Below are 18,685 nucleotides of genomic sequence, written 5' to 3'. Positions count from 1 at the left end.
ATTACAAAAAATAATAGAGATGTAAAGAAGTCAGTTAATCCTGTCAAGGTACTGTTAAAAATAAGTGTAAGAATTATTTAGTTGCCACCCAGATTCCCCCATCCCACATTGCCAGAACATTTTTCCAGTCAGTGTATTGATATGCAACATGTATAGGTCTGCATATTATGTATCAAAATAATCACTGGGTATTTGTCAATTATGTAGTACAGATTTTTTTAAATTTACGCTTCAATTTCAACTATTTGTAGTGAAAAGTGTGTTAAATATAGAATGAAAGTAGACTTTGTACCACAGATCTATTTGTTACCACAACCATTATTTGGTATTCAGTCATTGACCTCACTGGCTTATGTCAAAGACCTCTGCCTATGTTAAAGATCAGTCTCTCACCACAGCTAAGATTTTGAGGAGGTAACGCTTATAACACTAAAAACAAGATAAGCAATACACAATATAGAATTTTTTCTTGAAAATTGGGATATAGAATGCACTGATTCCACAAATGAAAAAATGTGTGCGCTGCTACTCAAAAATCTTGCTGTCCCAGGTGATTATTCAGCATTTTGTCTTCAATCCGATCAATTCCGTTCCCCCTTTGGAAAGGTAGTGCTACAGAACTGTGGCACAGGCTACAGTCTTCTGGTTGTCCATCTTCATCAGTCTACCTGACACCAATTGTTAGAAAGAAAAAGTGTTTTGCTCCAGCAACATGGCAGTGGCACTGCTCGGTGTTGAGGTCCAGACTAACACTGGAGAGCAGGGACGGGCCGGTGAGCGGTCACAGAGGTCCGTAAGTCGCAGCCCAGAAGCAGAGTTTGAGGCAAAGACTCGAGGGCTTTGTCAGTAGAACTCATAGTGATGGCTGACGACCCATGGCAGTCACTACACATGGCCCTGCTGTGCTGAATGTGATATGCTTGGCAGGGCCTGCATTCAATTGGTGGTTATTGGCACTGAATTTATGGAACGATTGTCTTTGTGGTCCACCACAAACCATCTGAAACAGAACAACAGCCACAGTTTCTGGGGTAATCGGTGCCATGTGTCGAAAGTGCTGAAGTTGGCCGAGCTGGAGTGGCTTCTCAAATGCTTGCTCCAGGGTACTGACACCCAGAATGGTGTCACAGAAGTCTTGCTGCTGCCAAGGGAAACTGATCAAGCAGGTGTCATGGCTGGCTGTGGTCGATGACTGTGGCTTATGGTACGATTTTGGCAGTCCACCTTCTGCTGCAGTTCATCCCATTACAGTTGTTTCTCCCTTGGCATACTGTATCTATGGGCTTTGTCATCAAAACATTCATTTGTTTAGTGCTTTCTGTGTCCCTTCAGTGAGTGTTTATAGCATTGCATGCTATCCAGGATAAAATTATAGAGAGAAGTGAATAAATGCATTAACATAAAAAGTGTGGTATTAAAATGGTGTAATGGTGTTGTCAGTAATTTGGAATGCAGTAAATGGTTTTATGTGCATATGTGCATACATGGTATTCAGCTGGAAGCAATGACACTATCAGTAAGCCAACTTTGTCAGCCATATTTAATCGTTGTGGAATATGTGACATCTTATTTATGGATATTTTATATTTGGGGCATCTATGGGAATATGGGGATGTTGGATGGGAACATTCATGTTATTAACACCTTCAAAACATTGATAATTTGAAAATATCAGATTGCAGAGGAAAGCAACAGTTGTCAGCGGTGATGTTGAAATGTTTCTTCTTCTCTGTTGTAACGGAGACTTCTTAGCATCAGGCAAAGTCACACTTGTGTCCATGGCCAAAGTTGGCGCACACTTAGCACTGAGTAGTACATGAGACAAATTGTGCTAGGCAGTTCTCTTAAGACTTCCTCTGAAAAGTTTATCACTTGATGCAAATTATTTCTGTGCACATACTGGTCAAGCTGAATAACAGTCACCCACTTCGCTTCTCACTTTTACCTGTGACATAGGGTTAAAATAGTGACTTCATCTACACCACTAATCAGTGCTCTGTAGCAATCCAGGTGCATTCAAAAGACTCTCAAATCCAACCACTATACTGGAAAACAAGCACCGCAAACAGACACTACACCATCTCCAGATGGTTTATAATGTCTCTTCCATACATGAGACAGGATAGCAATCTAAAATTGAAAGATAGCAGGACACTTGCAGAAACACCACAAGTTTCCACTAGAACAAGTGGAGTTTATAGGCATCAGTTAATCCCAGCCAAGTCTATCACTTTTATCCAACACCTCCTCCAGCTAGTTAATGCCTCCAGGCTTTGTTCAGGGGTGCCTTTTTATTCGACAAGTACTCACTCACTAACGTGCAACACTCTCAAAGAAAAACAACAAAGTTCCTAAGCTGTAGCGACAGCCGCACATGAGAACAGCTTTTGAGTACTTTGTAGGCTTTCTGTATTGGAAAGGTAATCTCAGACATTGTAAAGAATGACCACTTTAAAAACACAACCTCCATCCCCACGAGGGGTGCAAGCTGACTCTGATTTCATGAGCTACCAAAATTACCCATGAAATTATTTTAATCTCCAGACCTTCCAACCAGTCAGCTTCCAGAGCAGGAAGTAGGCACCTCAGTTGGTCATTTCCTACTAACATACATAGTACTTGCTTTAAGGTGCTGCTTCCTGCCAGTACCTGTACCTCCAGCAGCCAAAATTCCAGTACAACCAACACACATACAGAACTACACACACTATCCTAGTTTCCAGAACTATTAGTTCCTTCCTTATGGTTGTTTGATTACTGTTTGGTTGGTTGGTTGGTTGATTTGGGAAAGGGGACCAAACAACGAGGTCATTGGGCGCATCAGATTAGGGGAGGATGGGGAAGGAAGTCAGCCGTGCCCTTTCAAAGCAACCATCCTTGCATTTGCCTGAAGTAATTTAGGGATATCACAGGAAACCTAAATCAGACTGGCCGGACATGGGTTTGAACCGTTGTCCTCCCGAATGCCAGTCTAGTGAGCTAACCACTGTGCTGCCTTGCTCAGTCCTCCCTGTTGGAGGAGGGAGTGAGGGATAGATTGGGTAACATTAAAGAAGGGAAGGCGGGCCAGTCAGAAGTGGAAGAGAGGAGACGAAGACTTCTAAATATATTTTTAATTTTTTTTTACATATGCCCATGATCATAACTTTTTAATTTCATTTCACACTTCCTGTAGTTCATTATTTACATCTTTTTGTAATGCTGTGAGGACTATTTAAATAAGCATCAGTCCTGTATCCACGTGTTGTTTCTGTTGGGCATTGTCTTCTTAGACTGTTTCTAGGTCATTTTAATGATAAATATCTGATTTGATCAACCAGCGATGTTCAACTTTCCTGTCTCTAGCTTCCTTTCCAGGATTTATTAACCACATTCTTTGGAAAACAGTGCTCTTTGTTTCTGTGTATCTTTGCACATTTTCCACTGGAGCAAAATTTTGCAGTTCATCCGTAAGGAACAAAACTGTTAAAGATGAGGCCTTAGGTGTGAGAAAAATGACGATCATTTGTTAGCATAGAGCCAGTTATCACTTTGCTTGTTGAGTCACCATCCACACTTGAATATTAGATAAAAAGTAATTCAGTGTGTTTAGAGGTTTGTATTAAGTAAATTCATGTGAGCACCAAAACATTGTTATAGTGTAAGTGCTTCAAAGGAAAGATGTATCAAAAAACTTACTGACCAGTAGTCACCTTCAAAAGCCAAAATGTTTAGTGCTACCAATAGACACATAAAAAGTATAAGTGATATTAGTTCCTTGTTCAGGAGGAGGAAGAGATGGAGTAGAGAAGGTTAAAAAAGATGTCTGTTAATTAAAGAGAGGGGTATTTGATATGGCAGATTGGAGAAAGAAAATTTAATGTAATATTACTTAATTCCAGGAACGTCTTTGAAATATACAGTAACTATAGATAGAAAGTTGGCTGAAACCAGTTGTTAATAGCAATGAAATTCTACATTTTGGTAGGAATGTATATCGCAAAGACAGGTTGAATGCTTGTGGTGGGGGCATGGTTTTTCTTTTTTTAAAAAAAGTGATATGTAATGTTTCTGGTACAGAATGCAAATGTGAAATAACTTGGGTGAAGATAAGTGTTACAGGTGGATCAAACATCGTCATCAGATGCTTTTATGGACATCATGCCTCAAGAGCAGTAGAGGCAGAATTTTTTAGGAGAAAGCTTGAAAAGGTTTTACGTGAATTTTGTGTTCATGTTACAGTATTAGATGAGATTTCAACGTACCAGCTATAGCCTTGGAGACTTCAGTGATTAAAGTAGGTTGTAGGTACAGGAAATCGTGAAATTTTTCTGAAGGCCTTATCTGTAAATTGCATTGTGCAGCCAGTCAGGGAATCAATTCATGAAAATATATTAGAACTCCTTGTTAACAATAAGCTCTAAATTTTCAACTTGGGATAGAACATGGGATCAGTGATTATAAGGCCCTTACAGAAGCCCTGAATGTAGTTGAATGTATGAAAGGGAAACAGGAAGATATTTTGCTTAATAGGTGTCACAAGAAAGATTTCAGTTTACCTGAGTGGTCAACATGGAAATTTTACCTCCAGCACTGCTGGTGTTGAGCATCAATGGACAAGTTCGAGAGTATTCTCCAATATACTTTGTACAGGTATATGATGAGCAGATTTGGTGTGGTTGGGAAAGACCCACCGTGGTTCAGCAGCCATGTTAGGAATTTGCTACAAAAGCAAGGAATGTTTCACTGCAAATGTTAATGTAGCCAAAGCCTCATGGATGAACAAAAACTGAATGAAGCCGAAATTAGTGGAAGGAGGCTCACGCTTGAAGCGTTCAACAAATTCGAAAGTAAACATCTACCTGCCAACTTGAAGGAAAAACCTAAAGTTTTGGTTGTATGTTAAATCAGTTAACAGATTCAAGGTATCTGTCCAGGCACTGTGACCTTAGTGGCATAGACGTGGGATGGCAGCAAGAATGCCAGAATATTAAATGCCTCGATCCAAAATTGTTTCACTGAGGAAGATCATACTGTGGTTCCTCCTCTAAATCATCAGACAAATGTGAAAACGATAGATAATTATATAAGACATCATGTGGTAGAAGAGAAACTGAAATTGACTGACAGATGAAACACCACTGGACTTGCTGGAATACTAATAAGGTTTTACGTAGAGTATACGAAAGAACTAGTTCCAACATGTTCCTCTTATTGCAGCAGTGTGCTGTAGCAATGAAGCATTCCTAGCAATTGGTAAAATGTGCAGGTCATTTCTATTTTCAAGAAATGTCATCAGATATATGTGCAAACTGTAGGCCTATATTTTGACATTTGCCTTGTTGAATTATGGAACATGTTTTATGCTTGCTTATTACAAAATTTCTGGAGACTGAAATCTCCTCTTTATAAATCAACAAGGGTTCAAAAAACAGTGATCATGTGAAATCCAGTTCACTCTGTTTGTCAACGAAACCCAGAAAACAATAGAAAACAGCTCCTACCAAGGTTGATGCCATGTTCCTTGACTTCCATGTGGTGTTCGATAACAGTTCCACGCTGCCGCCTAATGAAAAAAGTGCAGGCATATGGAATACCAGACCAGTCGTATAATTGAAGAGTTTAAAGCAATCAGAAGACAGTTTGTCATCCCTAATGGAGAGGAATCTTTGGATGTGAAAGTAGCTCTGGGCGTTCCCCAAGGGACCGTTAAATGACAATTACTTTCCATGGTATATACTGGAGAGCCAAAGAAACTGGTATACCTGCCTAATATCATGTAGGGCCCCCGCGAGCTCACAGGAGTGCTGAAAAATGACTTGGCATGGACTTGACTAATCGCTGAAGTAGTGGTGGAGGGCATTGACACAGTGAATCCTGTGGGGCTGTCCATAAATCCATAAGAGTGCAAGTGAGTGGAGATCTCTTCTAAATAGCATGTTGCAAGGCATCCCAAATATGCTCAATAATGTTCATTTCTCGGGAGTTTCATGGCCAGTTGAAGTGTTTAAATTCAGATGAGTGTTCCTGGGGCCACTCTGTAGCAATTGTGGACGTGTGGGGTGTCACATTGTCCTGCTGGAATTGCTCAAGTCCGTCGGAATGCACAGTGGACACGAATGGATGCAGGTGATGAGACAGGATGCTTACGTACATGTCACCTAGACGTATCAGGGGTCCCATATCACTCCAAATGCACACGCCCCACACTATTACAGAGCCTCCAGCAGCTTGAAAAGTTTCCTGCTGACATGCAGGGTCCATGGTTTCATGAGCTTGTCTCCATACCTGTACACGTCCATCTGCTCGATACAATTTACACGATTACACGAGACTCGCCCGACCAGGCAACATGTTTCCTGTCATCAACAGTCCAAATTTGGTTTTGAGGGGCCCAGGTGTCGTGCTGTCATCAAGGGTACAGGAGTGGGCGTTCGGCTCTGAAAGCCCATATCGATGGTTCTGTTGAATTGTTCACATGCTGATACTTGTTGATGGCCCAGCATTAAAATCTGCAGCAGTTTGCGGAAGATTCACACTTCTGTAGTAGCGTTGAACGATTCTCATCAGTCGTCGTTGGTCCCATTCTTGCAGGATCTTTTTCCGGCCACAAAAGTGTCGGAGATTTTATGTTGTACCATATTCCTGACATTCAAGATCCACTCATGAAATGGTCATGCGGGAAAATCCCCACTTCATCGCTATCTTGGAGATGCTGTCCCCCATCGCTCGTGCACCGACTGTAACACCACGTTCAAACTCACTTAAATCTTGATAACCTGCCATTGTAGCAGCAGTAACCAATCTAACAACCGCGCCAGGCACTTGCTGTCTTACCTAGGTGTTGCCAACTGCAGCACCATATTCTGCCTGTGTACTATCTCTATATTTGAATAAACATGCCTCTAATAATTTCTTTGGTGCTTCAGTGTATAATTGACTTGTAAATATAATTGACATAATGGACAATGTTGGTAGTTCTGTGAAGCTCTTAGCAGATGATGCCATTGTATACAGAAAAGCCGTAACATAAGAAATTTCTTGCAGGATGAAGGGAGACCTAGGGAGGATCAGTGCTTGGTGCAGTGATTGGCAAGTAACCCTCAACATAAACAGAGTCATATATTGTGCATAAATAATCAGAGCGCAGGATTACATAATTGGAGACCAATCACAGGAAGCAATCACATCTGTGAAATATCTTGGATGAATTGCACAAATGATTTAAAGTGGAACAACCACATAAAACTAATTGAAGATATGCAGGTGCTAGTCTGAGGTTCATTGGAAGAATCCTCAGAAACCATCGACCACTCACAAAGGAGACAGCTTATAAAATCCGTGTTCGACCAGTGCTTGAATATTGATCGTCAGTCTGGGATCTGTACCAGATTGAACTGATGAAGTAAATAGGACTTCCAAAGATGAGAGCAGTGTGTTTCCTTACAGAGTCATTTAATAGGCACAAACGTGTCATGGAGATGGACATTCCACACGAGTAGGAGTCGCTGTAAGAGAGGTGTTCTGTTACACGGTGTTGTTTAGTGTTAAGAGTTCCGAGAACAAATGTTCATAGAAGAGTAGACCAATTTATTCCTTTCTTCTGTGTATTTCTCGTGAAAAGATCATGAAGGTATAACTAAAGTATATGAGCTCACATGGAGGCTTGCCAAAAATGGTTCTTCTTGCAAACAGGATAGTCGGATGAGTGACATTGATACACACAGTACCCTCTGTTACACTGTAAGGTGGTTTTTGCAGTTTAGACATAGATGTAAATACTTAAAAAATATATTTAAAAACAGAAGTATAAACTGAAACAAAATTGAAATAAAAGTATATTAAAAAGGTGCTTGGTTGGCTCAGTCGGTAGAGCAGTTGCCTGTGAAAGGCAGAGGTCCCGAGTTTGAGTCTTGATCTGGCACACAGTTTTAACCTGATAGGAAGTTTCATATCAGTGCGCACGTAGCTGCTGATGAAAATTTAATTATGGAAACATCCTCCAGGGTGTGGCTAAGACTTGACTTTGCATTCTTTGATCGAGGAGTGCTAGTCTTGCAAGTTTCGCAGAAGAGCTTCTGTGAAGTTTGGAAGGTAGGATCTGAGATGTGGTGGAAGTAAAGCTGTGAGGATGGGTTGTGCGTCAATCTTAGGTAGGATGGATTGTGAATCATTCTTGGGTGGCACAGTCTGCAGAGCACCTACCTGCAAATGCCAGGAAGTTCACACCCTTCAGCCTTTATGTGATGGTCCCCTCCATTTTTCAGAATTTTCCCGAAGAGCGAGCCAATTGGGGAAGGGTGCCTTACATGGTGCATTGTGTCTATCGTACATTGAGATCTTTAGCCCGCTTTCTCGTCATGGCATTGCAATTCCGCTCATCCTCGAATCTCTTGAGTGAGGACACCTTCCTGAGTGCGTTTTCCTCCACCCACTATGCAGTGTCGTTTTCTGCAACGACGATGACCATGGAATTCTTTTCACCACACATCCAGCATGGTAGCCAGTCTGTTGTGGTGGGGCAACCATGTACCCTGTTGGTTGTAGCCCGCCAAACTACACAGGGATCGTTCTGCTGATGCCTGCGCTGTTAACTTCCCACATATGCCAAAGAGTAGATGCCTGTCACCCTGGGGTATAGGGACTCCCGGCATTGGCCATCCTGCCAGGTGGCCTTTGTTGTGGCTGGTGGCACCTGTGGGGAGGGCACCTGGTCAGAGTGGGTGGCATCAGGGCGGATGACGCACGATGAAGCGTACCATGTCATCACTTGCTGGTGATCAAACGCCAGCAGTCTCTGAGTGTTCCAAGTCTCAATACAATGCAAGGAAGTATGATCCCAAATTGTTTCCCTCCCTGACCACACCATGGGAGGAATGCCAGGCTTAGGATGGCAGCGAACCTCATTCGCGCCGGTACCGTGTATGTACGAAAGCTGATGGGGACTCCTTTGTCTCTAAGAAGCCTCAGTTTTTGTAGAGCATGTAGAGGACAAGTTTGGGGAGGCAAAGGGTTTGTCCAAAATGCGTTGAGTGCCAGTCTTGATAAAAACGGCATCCTCTGCTGAGTCACGGGCATTATTTGCTGGTGACAAGCTTGGGGATTTTTCCGTCACCACCATGCCTCAGAAGAGCTTAAATATGGTCCGGGGTATCATATTTCACAGGGATCTTCTTTTGCAGTCTCACAATGAGCTGTGCACTAACTTCGAGCGACGAGTAGTTCATTTCGTCCGGCACGTCCATCAGGGTCCGAGGGATAATCAGGTTGCTGCCGGGTGCCTTCATCTTGGCCTTTGAGGGTGACACATTACCTGAGAAGGTGAAGGTGATGGTCTACCATTGTGATGTCAAACCATATATCCCTCCCCCAATGCAGTACTTTAAGTGCTGGAAGTCTTCCCGCTGTGCTTCCAGCATCACATGTTGAGATTGTGGACGTCCATTCCATCCCAATACTCAATGTGCCCCGCCTCCCATCTGTGTCAAGTTCTGAAGAGAGCATTGTTCCTCTTGCTCACCAGACTGCAGGATTTTACAGTGAGAAAGGAAAATGGTAGAATACAAGACCGTGGACCGACTGACCTACTCTGAGGCCAAGAGGAAATTTGAGCGTCTACATCCTTTGGCTATGATCTCCTCTTATGCTGCTCCTACGAGAACAGCTGTATAGCCCCATCAGTTCTGCGAGTTCCAGTCAGCTCTCAGAGCAGGAAGAAGACTACTCCTGCTCTCTTGACGATGGGGGGGGGGGGGGGGGGGGGGGCTGTTGCTCCCGCCCCACTTACCTAAGGAGCACTGTCCCCCAAACCATCGGGGACACCAGTCCCCACTTCTCAGCCAGAGAAGCGTAAGTCTTCTTCGGCTCCTCTCGCTACGAAGGAGTCCCTTGGGTCACTCCCTTCCAAGGTTTCTGCTAGTGGGAAAGGTGACACACGCCAGAGGCCGAAGTGCCCAAAAGCAGCTGGTCATAGGGCTTCACGATCGTCCTCAGTCCCGGAGACTGAATCATTGAAGCCCTGCCAGCCAGAGAAACCCAAGGATCAGTAAGAGAAATCCAGAAAGAAGACCCCCAAGGCCAAGGGAAGTGCAGTGGCACCCACACCACTGCTGCCTACAAGCTCTGCGTCTGAGGATGAGGTGACTATTCTGGCGTCCACTGAGGACTTAGATTTCGCCAGACCCTCAGACACAATGGATATACTCTATTCAGGAAATAAGGCGACCCTGGTGCGTAGACTGCCTCATTGAGTGTTTCATGCCTTCCCAGTCTCACGATCATGTCATGCTCCAGTGGAATTGCAGCAGTTTTTTCTACCACCTGGCTGAGCTACAGCAACTGTTAAACTTTACACCTCTTTTCTGCATTGCCCTCCAGGAAACTGAGTTCACGGCAATGCGAACCCCTGCCCTTCGCAGCTCCAGGGGATATTACAAGAACTGCAGCAACTATAATAGTGTGTCAGGTGGAGTTTGTGTTCATGTCCTGAACTTGGTATGTAGTGAACCTGTGTCCCTTCAAACTCCTCTCGAAGCGGAAGCTGTCAGTATATGGACGACACAGGAAATAACTGTCTGCAACGGATGGTGTGGTACCCCTGAACGTATTGGCTGCAGTGATTGATAGATTCCCTAAACCTGTTCTACTTTTCTGCGGCGGAAAACGCGATCCCACGTTCTCTAGGGTGCCCCCGGTGAAAGACAGTCCCTTGGTGGTCACCGGAAGTCGCTGAGGCAATTAAAGAGCGTCAGCGAGCTCTACAGTGACGTAAGTGGCACCTTCCCTAGAGCACCTAACAGCCTTTACGCAGTTCTGTGCCCGCGTTCGCCTGCTTATAAAATGACGGAAACAGGGATGTTGGGAGGAGTACGTGTCGACCATTGAGTGCTATACATCACCTTCCCAAGTCTGGATGTAGGTCAGACATCTTTTTGGGTACCAGACAGACAGGTGTCCCTGGCATTAACATCAATGGTGTTCTCTATACTGACGCAAATGCGATTGTCGAGCACTTTGCTCGAGCCTCTGCATCAGAGAATTATCCCCCAACCTTTTGCACCCTCAAATACTGGATGGAAAGGAAAGTCCTCTTTCACTACATGCCACAGTGAACCCCATAACGCCACATTTACAGAGTGTGAGCTCCTCAGCGCCCTTGCACATTGCCCCGACACAGCTCTTGGGCCGGATCGGATCCACAAGCAGATGATTAAACAACTCTTGTCTGACTACAAGCGACATCTCCTCCTCATCTTCAACCGGATCTGGTGTGATGGCATTTTTCCATTGCAATGGCTAGAGAGCACCATCATTCCGGTGCTCTGACCTGGTCAAAACCCGCTTGATGTGGATAGCTATTGGTCCATCAGCCTCACCAACGTTCTCTGTAAGCTGCTGGAACGTATGGTGTGTTGACGGTTGGGTTCGGTCCTGGAGTCACGTGCCTACTGGCTCCATGTCAGGGCAGCTTCTGCCACGGTCGCTCTATCACTGATAGTCTTGTGTCCCTCAAGTCTGCCATCCGAACAGGCTTTTCCAGACACAAACATCTGGTTGCCATCTTTTTTGACTTACGTAAAGCTTACAACACGACCTGGTGACATCATATCCTTGCCACATTGTATGAGTGTGGTCTCTGGGGCCTGCTCCCGATTCTTATTCAAAACTTCCTGTCGCTCTGTACTTTCCATGTCAGTGTTGGTGCCTCCCATAGTTCCCCCCGTATTTAGGAGAATGGCATTCCGTAGGGCTCCGTATTGAGCATATCTCTGTTTTGAATGGCCATTAACGGCCTAGCAGCAGCTGTAGGGCCATCGGTCTCCCCTTCGCTGTATGCGGATGACTTCTGCGTTTCGTATTGCTTCTCCAGTACTGGTGTTGCTGAGCGGCACATACAGGGAGCTGTTCATAAGGCGCAGTCATGGGCTCTAGCCCATGGCTTCCAGTTTTCAGCCGCGAAGTTGTTTGTCATGCACTTCTATCGGCATCGTACCATTCATCCGGAACCTGAACTTTATCTTAATGACGATTCACTCACTGTAGTGGAGACGTATTGATTCTTGGGACTGCTTTTAGATGCCCGATTGATTTGGCTACCTCAGCTTTGTCAGCTTAAGCGAGAGTGCTTGCAGCATCTCAGTTCTCTCCACTGACTGAGCAACACTAACTGGGGTGCAGATCGCTCTACGCTGCTGCAGCACAGAGCCCTTGTTCAATCCCTCCTTGGCTTTTGGAGTCTGGTTCATGGTTTGGCGGCACCCTCAGCATTGCGTTTACTCGACCCATTGCACCACTGTGGTGTTTGCCTAGTGACGGGAGCATGTAGAATTAATCCGGTGACCAGTGTCCTGGTGGAGGCCGGAGTCCCGCCATTGCGGATCCGATGTGCACAACTGCTTGCCAGCTATGTTGCACACATTTGCAGTTCTCCTGAGCATCCGAATTACCGTCTCTTCTTCCCACCCACGGCAGTTCATCTTCGGCATCGGCAACCCAGGTCAGGGCTCACGATTGCGGTTTGCGTGCGATCTCTTCTCTCCGAAATGGAGTCCGCCCCATTACCACCTCTACTTGAGGTCAATTCACGTACACCTCCATGGTGTACACCTCGGCCGAAGCTTTGTCTGCACCTTGCCCTAAGGACTCCGTTAACCCCATTGCTCTCCGCTGTCACTTCCTCTTGTTTCTTGACGTGTTCGGGGGCTCTGAAGTTGTTTACATCGATGGCAGATTGTAATGTTGGCTTCGCCTATGTGTACAGAGGCCATATTGAACAGCTTTCCTTGCCCGCTGGCTGCAGTGTATTCACTGCAGAGCTTTTGGCCGTATCTCGTGCACTTCAGTACATCTGTTCCTGTTCTGGTGAGTCATTTCTTCTGTGTTCTGACTCCCTGAGCACCTTACAAGCCATCGACCAGTGCTACCCTTGCCATCCTTTGGCAGCGAACATTCAGGAGTCCATATCTGCCCTAGAACAGTCCACTCGTTCAGTGGTGTTTGTGTGGTCCGCAGGACACGTTGGAAACCCAGGCGACGAACTTGCTGACAGACTGGCCTAACAGGCTATGATGAAACCACTCCCAGAGATGGGCATTTCTGAAACTGACCTGCGTTCTGTCTTACGCCACAAGGTTTTTCAGCTTTGGGAGACAGTGTGGCATAACAGTATGCACAACAAACTGTGTGTCATTAAGGAGACTGCGAATGTGTGGAGATCGTCCCTGCCAGCTTCTCCCAGGGAATTAGTTGTCCTTTGTTGGCTCTGAATTGGCTATACGCAGCTCACACATGGTTACCTCCTCCGTCGCGAGGACCCATCTCAGTGTTGCTGTGGCTCCCAAATGACAGTCGTCCACCTCTTGCTGGACTGCCCACTTTTAGCCACTCTGTGGGGGACTTTTAACTTTCCCAGCATCCTACCTTCAGTGTTGGGTGACAATGTCTCAACAGCAGCTTTAGTTTTATGTTTTATTCATGAGGGTGGGTTTTATCATTTGATTTGAGTTTTAGCGCACGTTCTTCGTCTCTCTGTGTCCTCCACCCTAGGGCTTTTAGGGTGAAGGTTTTAATGTGTTGCAGAGTGGCTAGCTTCTCCTTTTTTATTCTCTTGGTCAGCCACTCATGGTAACCTGCTTTCTTGTTTTTAATCTCTTCTCCCTGTTTCTTGAGTCTCTCTCTGGTTTTCTGTCCTGTTTTGTCCATTGTAGTGTTTGTTGTCCTCCTGTCGTTCTTCTGGTTCTTCCTCTCTCCTGTTATTGTGCCGTATGCCTTCTTTGTTTTCTTCTTTCCCTTGGGTAATTGTTCTACTGGGAACAAGGGACCAGTGACCTTGCATTTTGGTCCCCCCCCCCCCCCCCCCCCTCTCCACTTTTAAACCAACCAACCATGAAGTTTCATATTGGGCCACACTCAGCTGCAGAGTGACAATTTCATTCAAAAAATATTGTCAGCGCTAGGCCAAACACCTGCCTCAAGAACGGCCAAAAATGCAAGTAATATATGTGAACAGTGTTCAGATACTAGTTTTTGATTATGAACGTAAGCTTCACTGTTGCACTTATTTCATATATAAAATAAAAAGTACAATGTTTCAATTAAATAAAAAGCAATCAAGCATTTGATTCTGGAACATAATACAGTTGGATCTTGATAATCCAGCACATTTTGGGATTTGACAGTGCTGGATCGTCAAATATATGCTGGATTATTAAGGTCATTTTTAGAAACTTTGTGTAAAAAAGGGGTATAAGCAAAATCTATTGTTTTAATGTACAAAAACAAGTATTGGTTATTTATTAAATATAACAGAGATTACAGTATAAAAATTACAAGTATGTATTACTTTTGTGTAAAAACAAAATTGAATTAAAATTTGAATACTGTAGTGTTCCATTATATGAGTTGAAGGCTCAGAGATTTAGAAATGTTCAGTTTACATAAAACAGTGGAAATTTTAGGATGATATAATGACAATATTATCAAAAGGAAAGTTGCTACTCACTGTGTCTTGGAGATGCTGAGTCACAGATAGGCACAACAAAAAGAATGCTAAACAGGCATTCATCAGGACAGACAGAAAAAAAAACCCACCCACCCACACACACACACACACACACACACACACACACACACAAGACTACAGTCTCTTGATCTATGATCTACTATCTTGGAACAATGAAACTGAAATTTTGCTTTAGAAATTAATACATTGCTATGTATTTCTGAGGTGCTTCAACAATTTTTGTTGAAGCAGGTGTCCTTTTTCAACTTCTGTGTGTGTGTGTGTGTGTGTGTGTGTGTGTGTGTGTGTGTGTGTGTCTTCTGATGAAGACGTGTTCGGGCTAAAGCTTTGTTTGTCAGTTATTTTGTTGTTTTATCTGTGACTCAGTATCTTCACTATGTGGTGAGTAGCACCTTTCCTTTTCACAATGTTGTCAGTATACGTAAATAATTTTTGTATGCCACTTATGAAGTAAAATAAGCACCGTTGATTTGAAAAGATCAAGAGCAAGCTAATTATTAAAAATTGTTACCATAAATGTGGTCCACTCAGATTAGAATCACTGTCCTTAGGGATAGTACAGACATCTGACATTGTCAAGGGCATGGACACATGTTGGATTGGTTTCTACCACTGATAGTTTAGATAGAGTTTTCTTCTCGACTCTCTGGAACATTGTAGAAATGCCAACTTATTTCTTGGATTGAGCTCAATTGTATAAAAGTAATTTTGTATGATGTGCAGTTTCAAAAATTCAGAGGTGTTGTATTGTTGGCTACTCTCAGCGAATTTCACAAAAGTGTTTAATGTTTCTGAAGCCTCAGGCCAAGAGGTGTGAATTGTAGGCATTTCTTCTTCATCACTCCCAATTTCTGGTGCCTCCTGTGGGTTTAATACTTTGTAATACCACATTGTCAGTCTGCCCTTCTTTAATAGCTAAATTTCTGTCAAGAACAATCCTTTTGTCAACTACGTCCGCTGAAGACACACGCAGTTCAGTATTGGATGCAGAATTTGTCACTTGTGCGACTTCAGGGTGATCAGTTGTCGACTCATTATCATTTAATTACTTTCCATCTTTGCTTCTTCAACCAGTTTATGCCATACTTTTCTCCAGGCCCTGTACAATATTGCATGTTTCACAGAGGTCCAAGCAGTTGCAGCTGTGAATGTTTTTAATGTTAAAATTGCATTGGAACTCTTTGACATTGCAATCTGAACTTAGCAGATTTTGCACAAACATTCCTCTGTCCTAGCACTTGAAATATTGTATGATCCCTTGGCCCACAAATTGAATTAGTGACATAACACTGGCGGGAAGATACGAGCAGTAAATATTACCTGACACAATCTCCGATTCTGGAGATTGAGCTCCTGCTTCACAGCATGTGCTATATGGATCCTTCCCGCGCCAACACTAGCAGGTGGGAACTTCCGCTGCAATACATCCTAGGTTCTAGTAACCCTCCTGGCCTCAACCTTCATTAGTCACTGTCCTCACCCATCCAGCTCCTTCCCTGTTCCCATTCCACCCAGTCTTTTTATTTCTCTCCTTTTCAGCTGCTTCGCCCCCGCCCCCCTCCCCTGCCCTTAGTCTAATGTGGAGCACTTCGCTGTCCATCACCGCCACCATACTATCCCTTCCCCTCCGTGCTCCAGCCTCGTCCTTACCCCCAGCCAGTCGCCACTCCCATCATGCACTGGTGCTGCTGCTGCAGTGTGGTTTCAGTTGCTGAGACTGCAGACTGTGCATGAGTTGCGTGTGTGTGTGTGTGTGTGTGTGTGTGTGTGTATTGTCGATGAAGGTCTTAATGGCCAAAAGCTATAATTGTGAGAGTCTTTTTGTGGTGCCTATCTGCAACCCAGCATTTCTGCTATATAGTGAGTAGCAGTTTTCCTTCTCGTAGTATTGTTACATTCCATCCTGGATTTTCCAATGTTTGATTTCTCCCCGTCTTGTTGAAATGAAGAAAACGGTACCAAGTAGTATCTTGCCATTGCTTACAGTATGTATTAATGGTAAATGAATTTTAGAAAATTGATTGCTGTAATGAAAGGATGCTAAATATTTGCGCATAATGTACGTTAACAATTTTGTAAAGGTAGGCAGAAGCTGTCACACCAAATTACATTCTTGTCAAATGAGAGATTTTGAAGTTGCTTATATGATTTTTATGGCTATTGAGATTAATGAGAGTCTTCTTGCGATCATTACATCACAAATATTTCCATGACAACTTATTGTCTCTCTGTCTCTGGGATGTGGGGAATCATTCCCATTCTCTTTTCGACTATCTGCTTTTATTCTTTCTCTTGAGATGCCCATACCAAATTAAGTATTATATGTCAGTGGCTAACTGTCCCTTTTCCCCCATTTAATGTCTTAAGTTATCATTGTGCACATTATCCATCTTAGAGATGCCCCAATTTCTATTCCGAAAATAATTTTGAGTGTGTAATCATTTTTGTTGCCTCTGTACAACTCATTTGTGATGCATGTATGTTAATTCCATCCAAAATTGCCTAGTAGATAACTTGTTATGTTCCATGCTGTACCTGTGCTTCAGAACACAGAATTCATTTTTACAGACTCATTAGAAACAATTATCACTATTAGATATTCCAGGAATTAAATTACAGAAAGTACTTACCAACTGCCAGTGTATTAGATAAAAATGGACAAAGAGTTTACTTTGCTGTAATGATTTCTGTAAGTAATATTGGAGTGGAAATTTATTTGTTTGTTTGTGTATTTGCAACTTGTGCCATTACAATGTTTTTTGCAACACTAAATATATGTATATTTGTGTGTGTGTGTGTGTGTGTGTGTGTGTGTGTGTGTGTGTGTGTGGGTGGATGGGTGGTAATGTAATGTAATAATCATTTTGTATGATGATGATGATAGAAGGATGATGATGATAGAAGGGGGCCGCCAATCTTAACGTCCCCAACCGATGTGTCAACAGTGTCACATGCCCTCTCTTCATGAGACACTGCAGAAAGGTTTGGTATTTCACCCAGGACATTGGCACCAAGTCTTTACGCCACCACCTCTCCTCCACTTGCCAGCCAGATACTGGCAGTGAAAATTTTTACCCCACCAGGGTTCGACCCAGCTTACCTCTGGATCGGGTGCCACCGTACGAGCGTGTGTTAGTGACCTTGGTCACGGAGGCGGGTTGTGAAATTTTATTGAGAGAGAATTTTTATTAATAGCTCGTGAGACATTTCCTAATTTAATGTATAGTGGACAAATGAAATATTTCTTCCTAGTCACGTTGTGTTGGGGAAAAAAAAGGCTTTAGATGGCATTTCACAAGTTGTTCTGTTCAGGAAATGAACTGTAGCACCTCAAACACATTTCATGTCATATCTGTCATTGATAAGAAGTGTGTACTTACGTTTGTTATATTCTCTCTTTATGGCAGAACAATTAACCTTGGCATTTTATTTTGCAGATGATCACAACAAGTTACAGGACATGATAAAAGAACTATCTACAACACTTACTGGAGTAAAGCATGAACAAGAATACATTGAAATGAGAGATAGAATCCATCGAAAAATTAATGAGAGTACAAATTCGAGAGTGGTCATGTGGTCTTTCTTTGAAGCCATGGTTCTAGTTGCTATGACTGTGGGACAGATCTATTACCTGAAACGATTTTTTGAGGTTAGGCGAGTGGTATAAGAATTTCACTAAGAGAGACATACGAGTGTGTGGCTGTGAATAGAAGTGTATGTATGCAGATTATACAAACTTCTATTGTTGTGTCAGTATTTAATAAAGAGGTGTAAATGTCTATATGAATGTACCAAGATTTTGATGTTAAATGTTTTTCTATTGAAATTTGCAGAAATAAAACATTTTTCCATCTGAAAAATTTTTACCTCTAAAAAAATTCAATGTTGTTTTAACCCTTCTAGGAGTTAACTTGTCATGCTCCGCTGCCTCCCAGGAGCTGTGGGCACGTTGAAATGTGGCCCCTGGCTTTTCCTGAAGCACTATTGACATGTTTATGCGGATCTTCCACTGACCCCTCACTGTTGCAGACTAGTTATTCCCATAGCTTGGTGAACAATAAAGTTTAGAGTATTTATCATGCTACATGTGTACTTCCTTGAATGCTGTTATTTGCAAGAAATCTCGTTCCATTATCTTGAACCATTTATGTAATACGACACTTTATGACCACATGATTTCTG

The 18,685-nt window shown here is 43.2% G+C and overlaps 1 protein-coding gene across 1 annotated transcript in view; it reads left to right on the top strand.

The window, feature by feature from the left end:
- The window catches only part of LOC126418477 (transmembrane emp24 domain-containing protein 2), a 39,708-nt gene extending 21,345 nt beyond the window's left edge, over nt 1–18,363 (top strand). The window contains exon 3 of the mRNA XM_050085249.1: nt 17,938–18,363. Within this exon, the coding sequence (XP_049941206.1) occupies nt 17,938–18,170 (233 nt within the window). The 3' untranslated portion in view covers nt 18,171–18,363. The remainder of the gene's footprint in view (nt 1–17,937) is intronic.
- Nucleotides 18,364–18,685: the final 322 nt, after the last annotated feature.

The sequence above is a fragment of the Schistocerca serialis genome, chromosome 9, assembly GCF_023864345.2.
Source record: "Schistocerca serialis cubense isolate TAMUIC-IGC-003099 chromosome 9, iqSchSeri2.2, whole genome shotgun sequence".
NCBI classification, from domain to species: domain Eukaryota; kingdom Metazoa; phylum Arthropoda; class Insecta; order Orthoptera; family Acrididae; genus Schistocerca; species Schistocerca serialis.
Note: the sequence above shows the minus strand (reverse complement) of the source record. Positions and strands in the feature narration are given on the sequence as shown.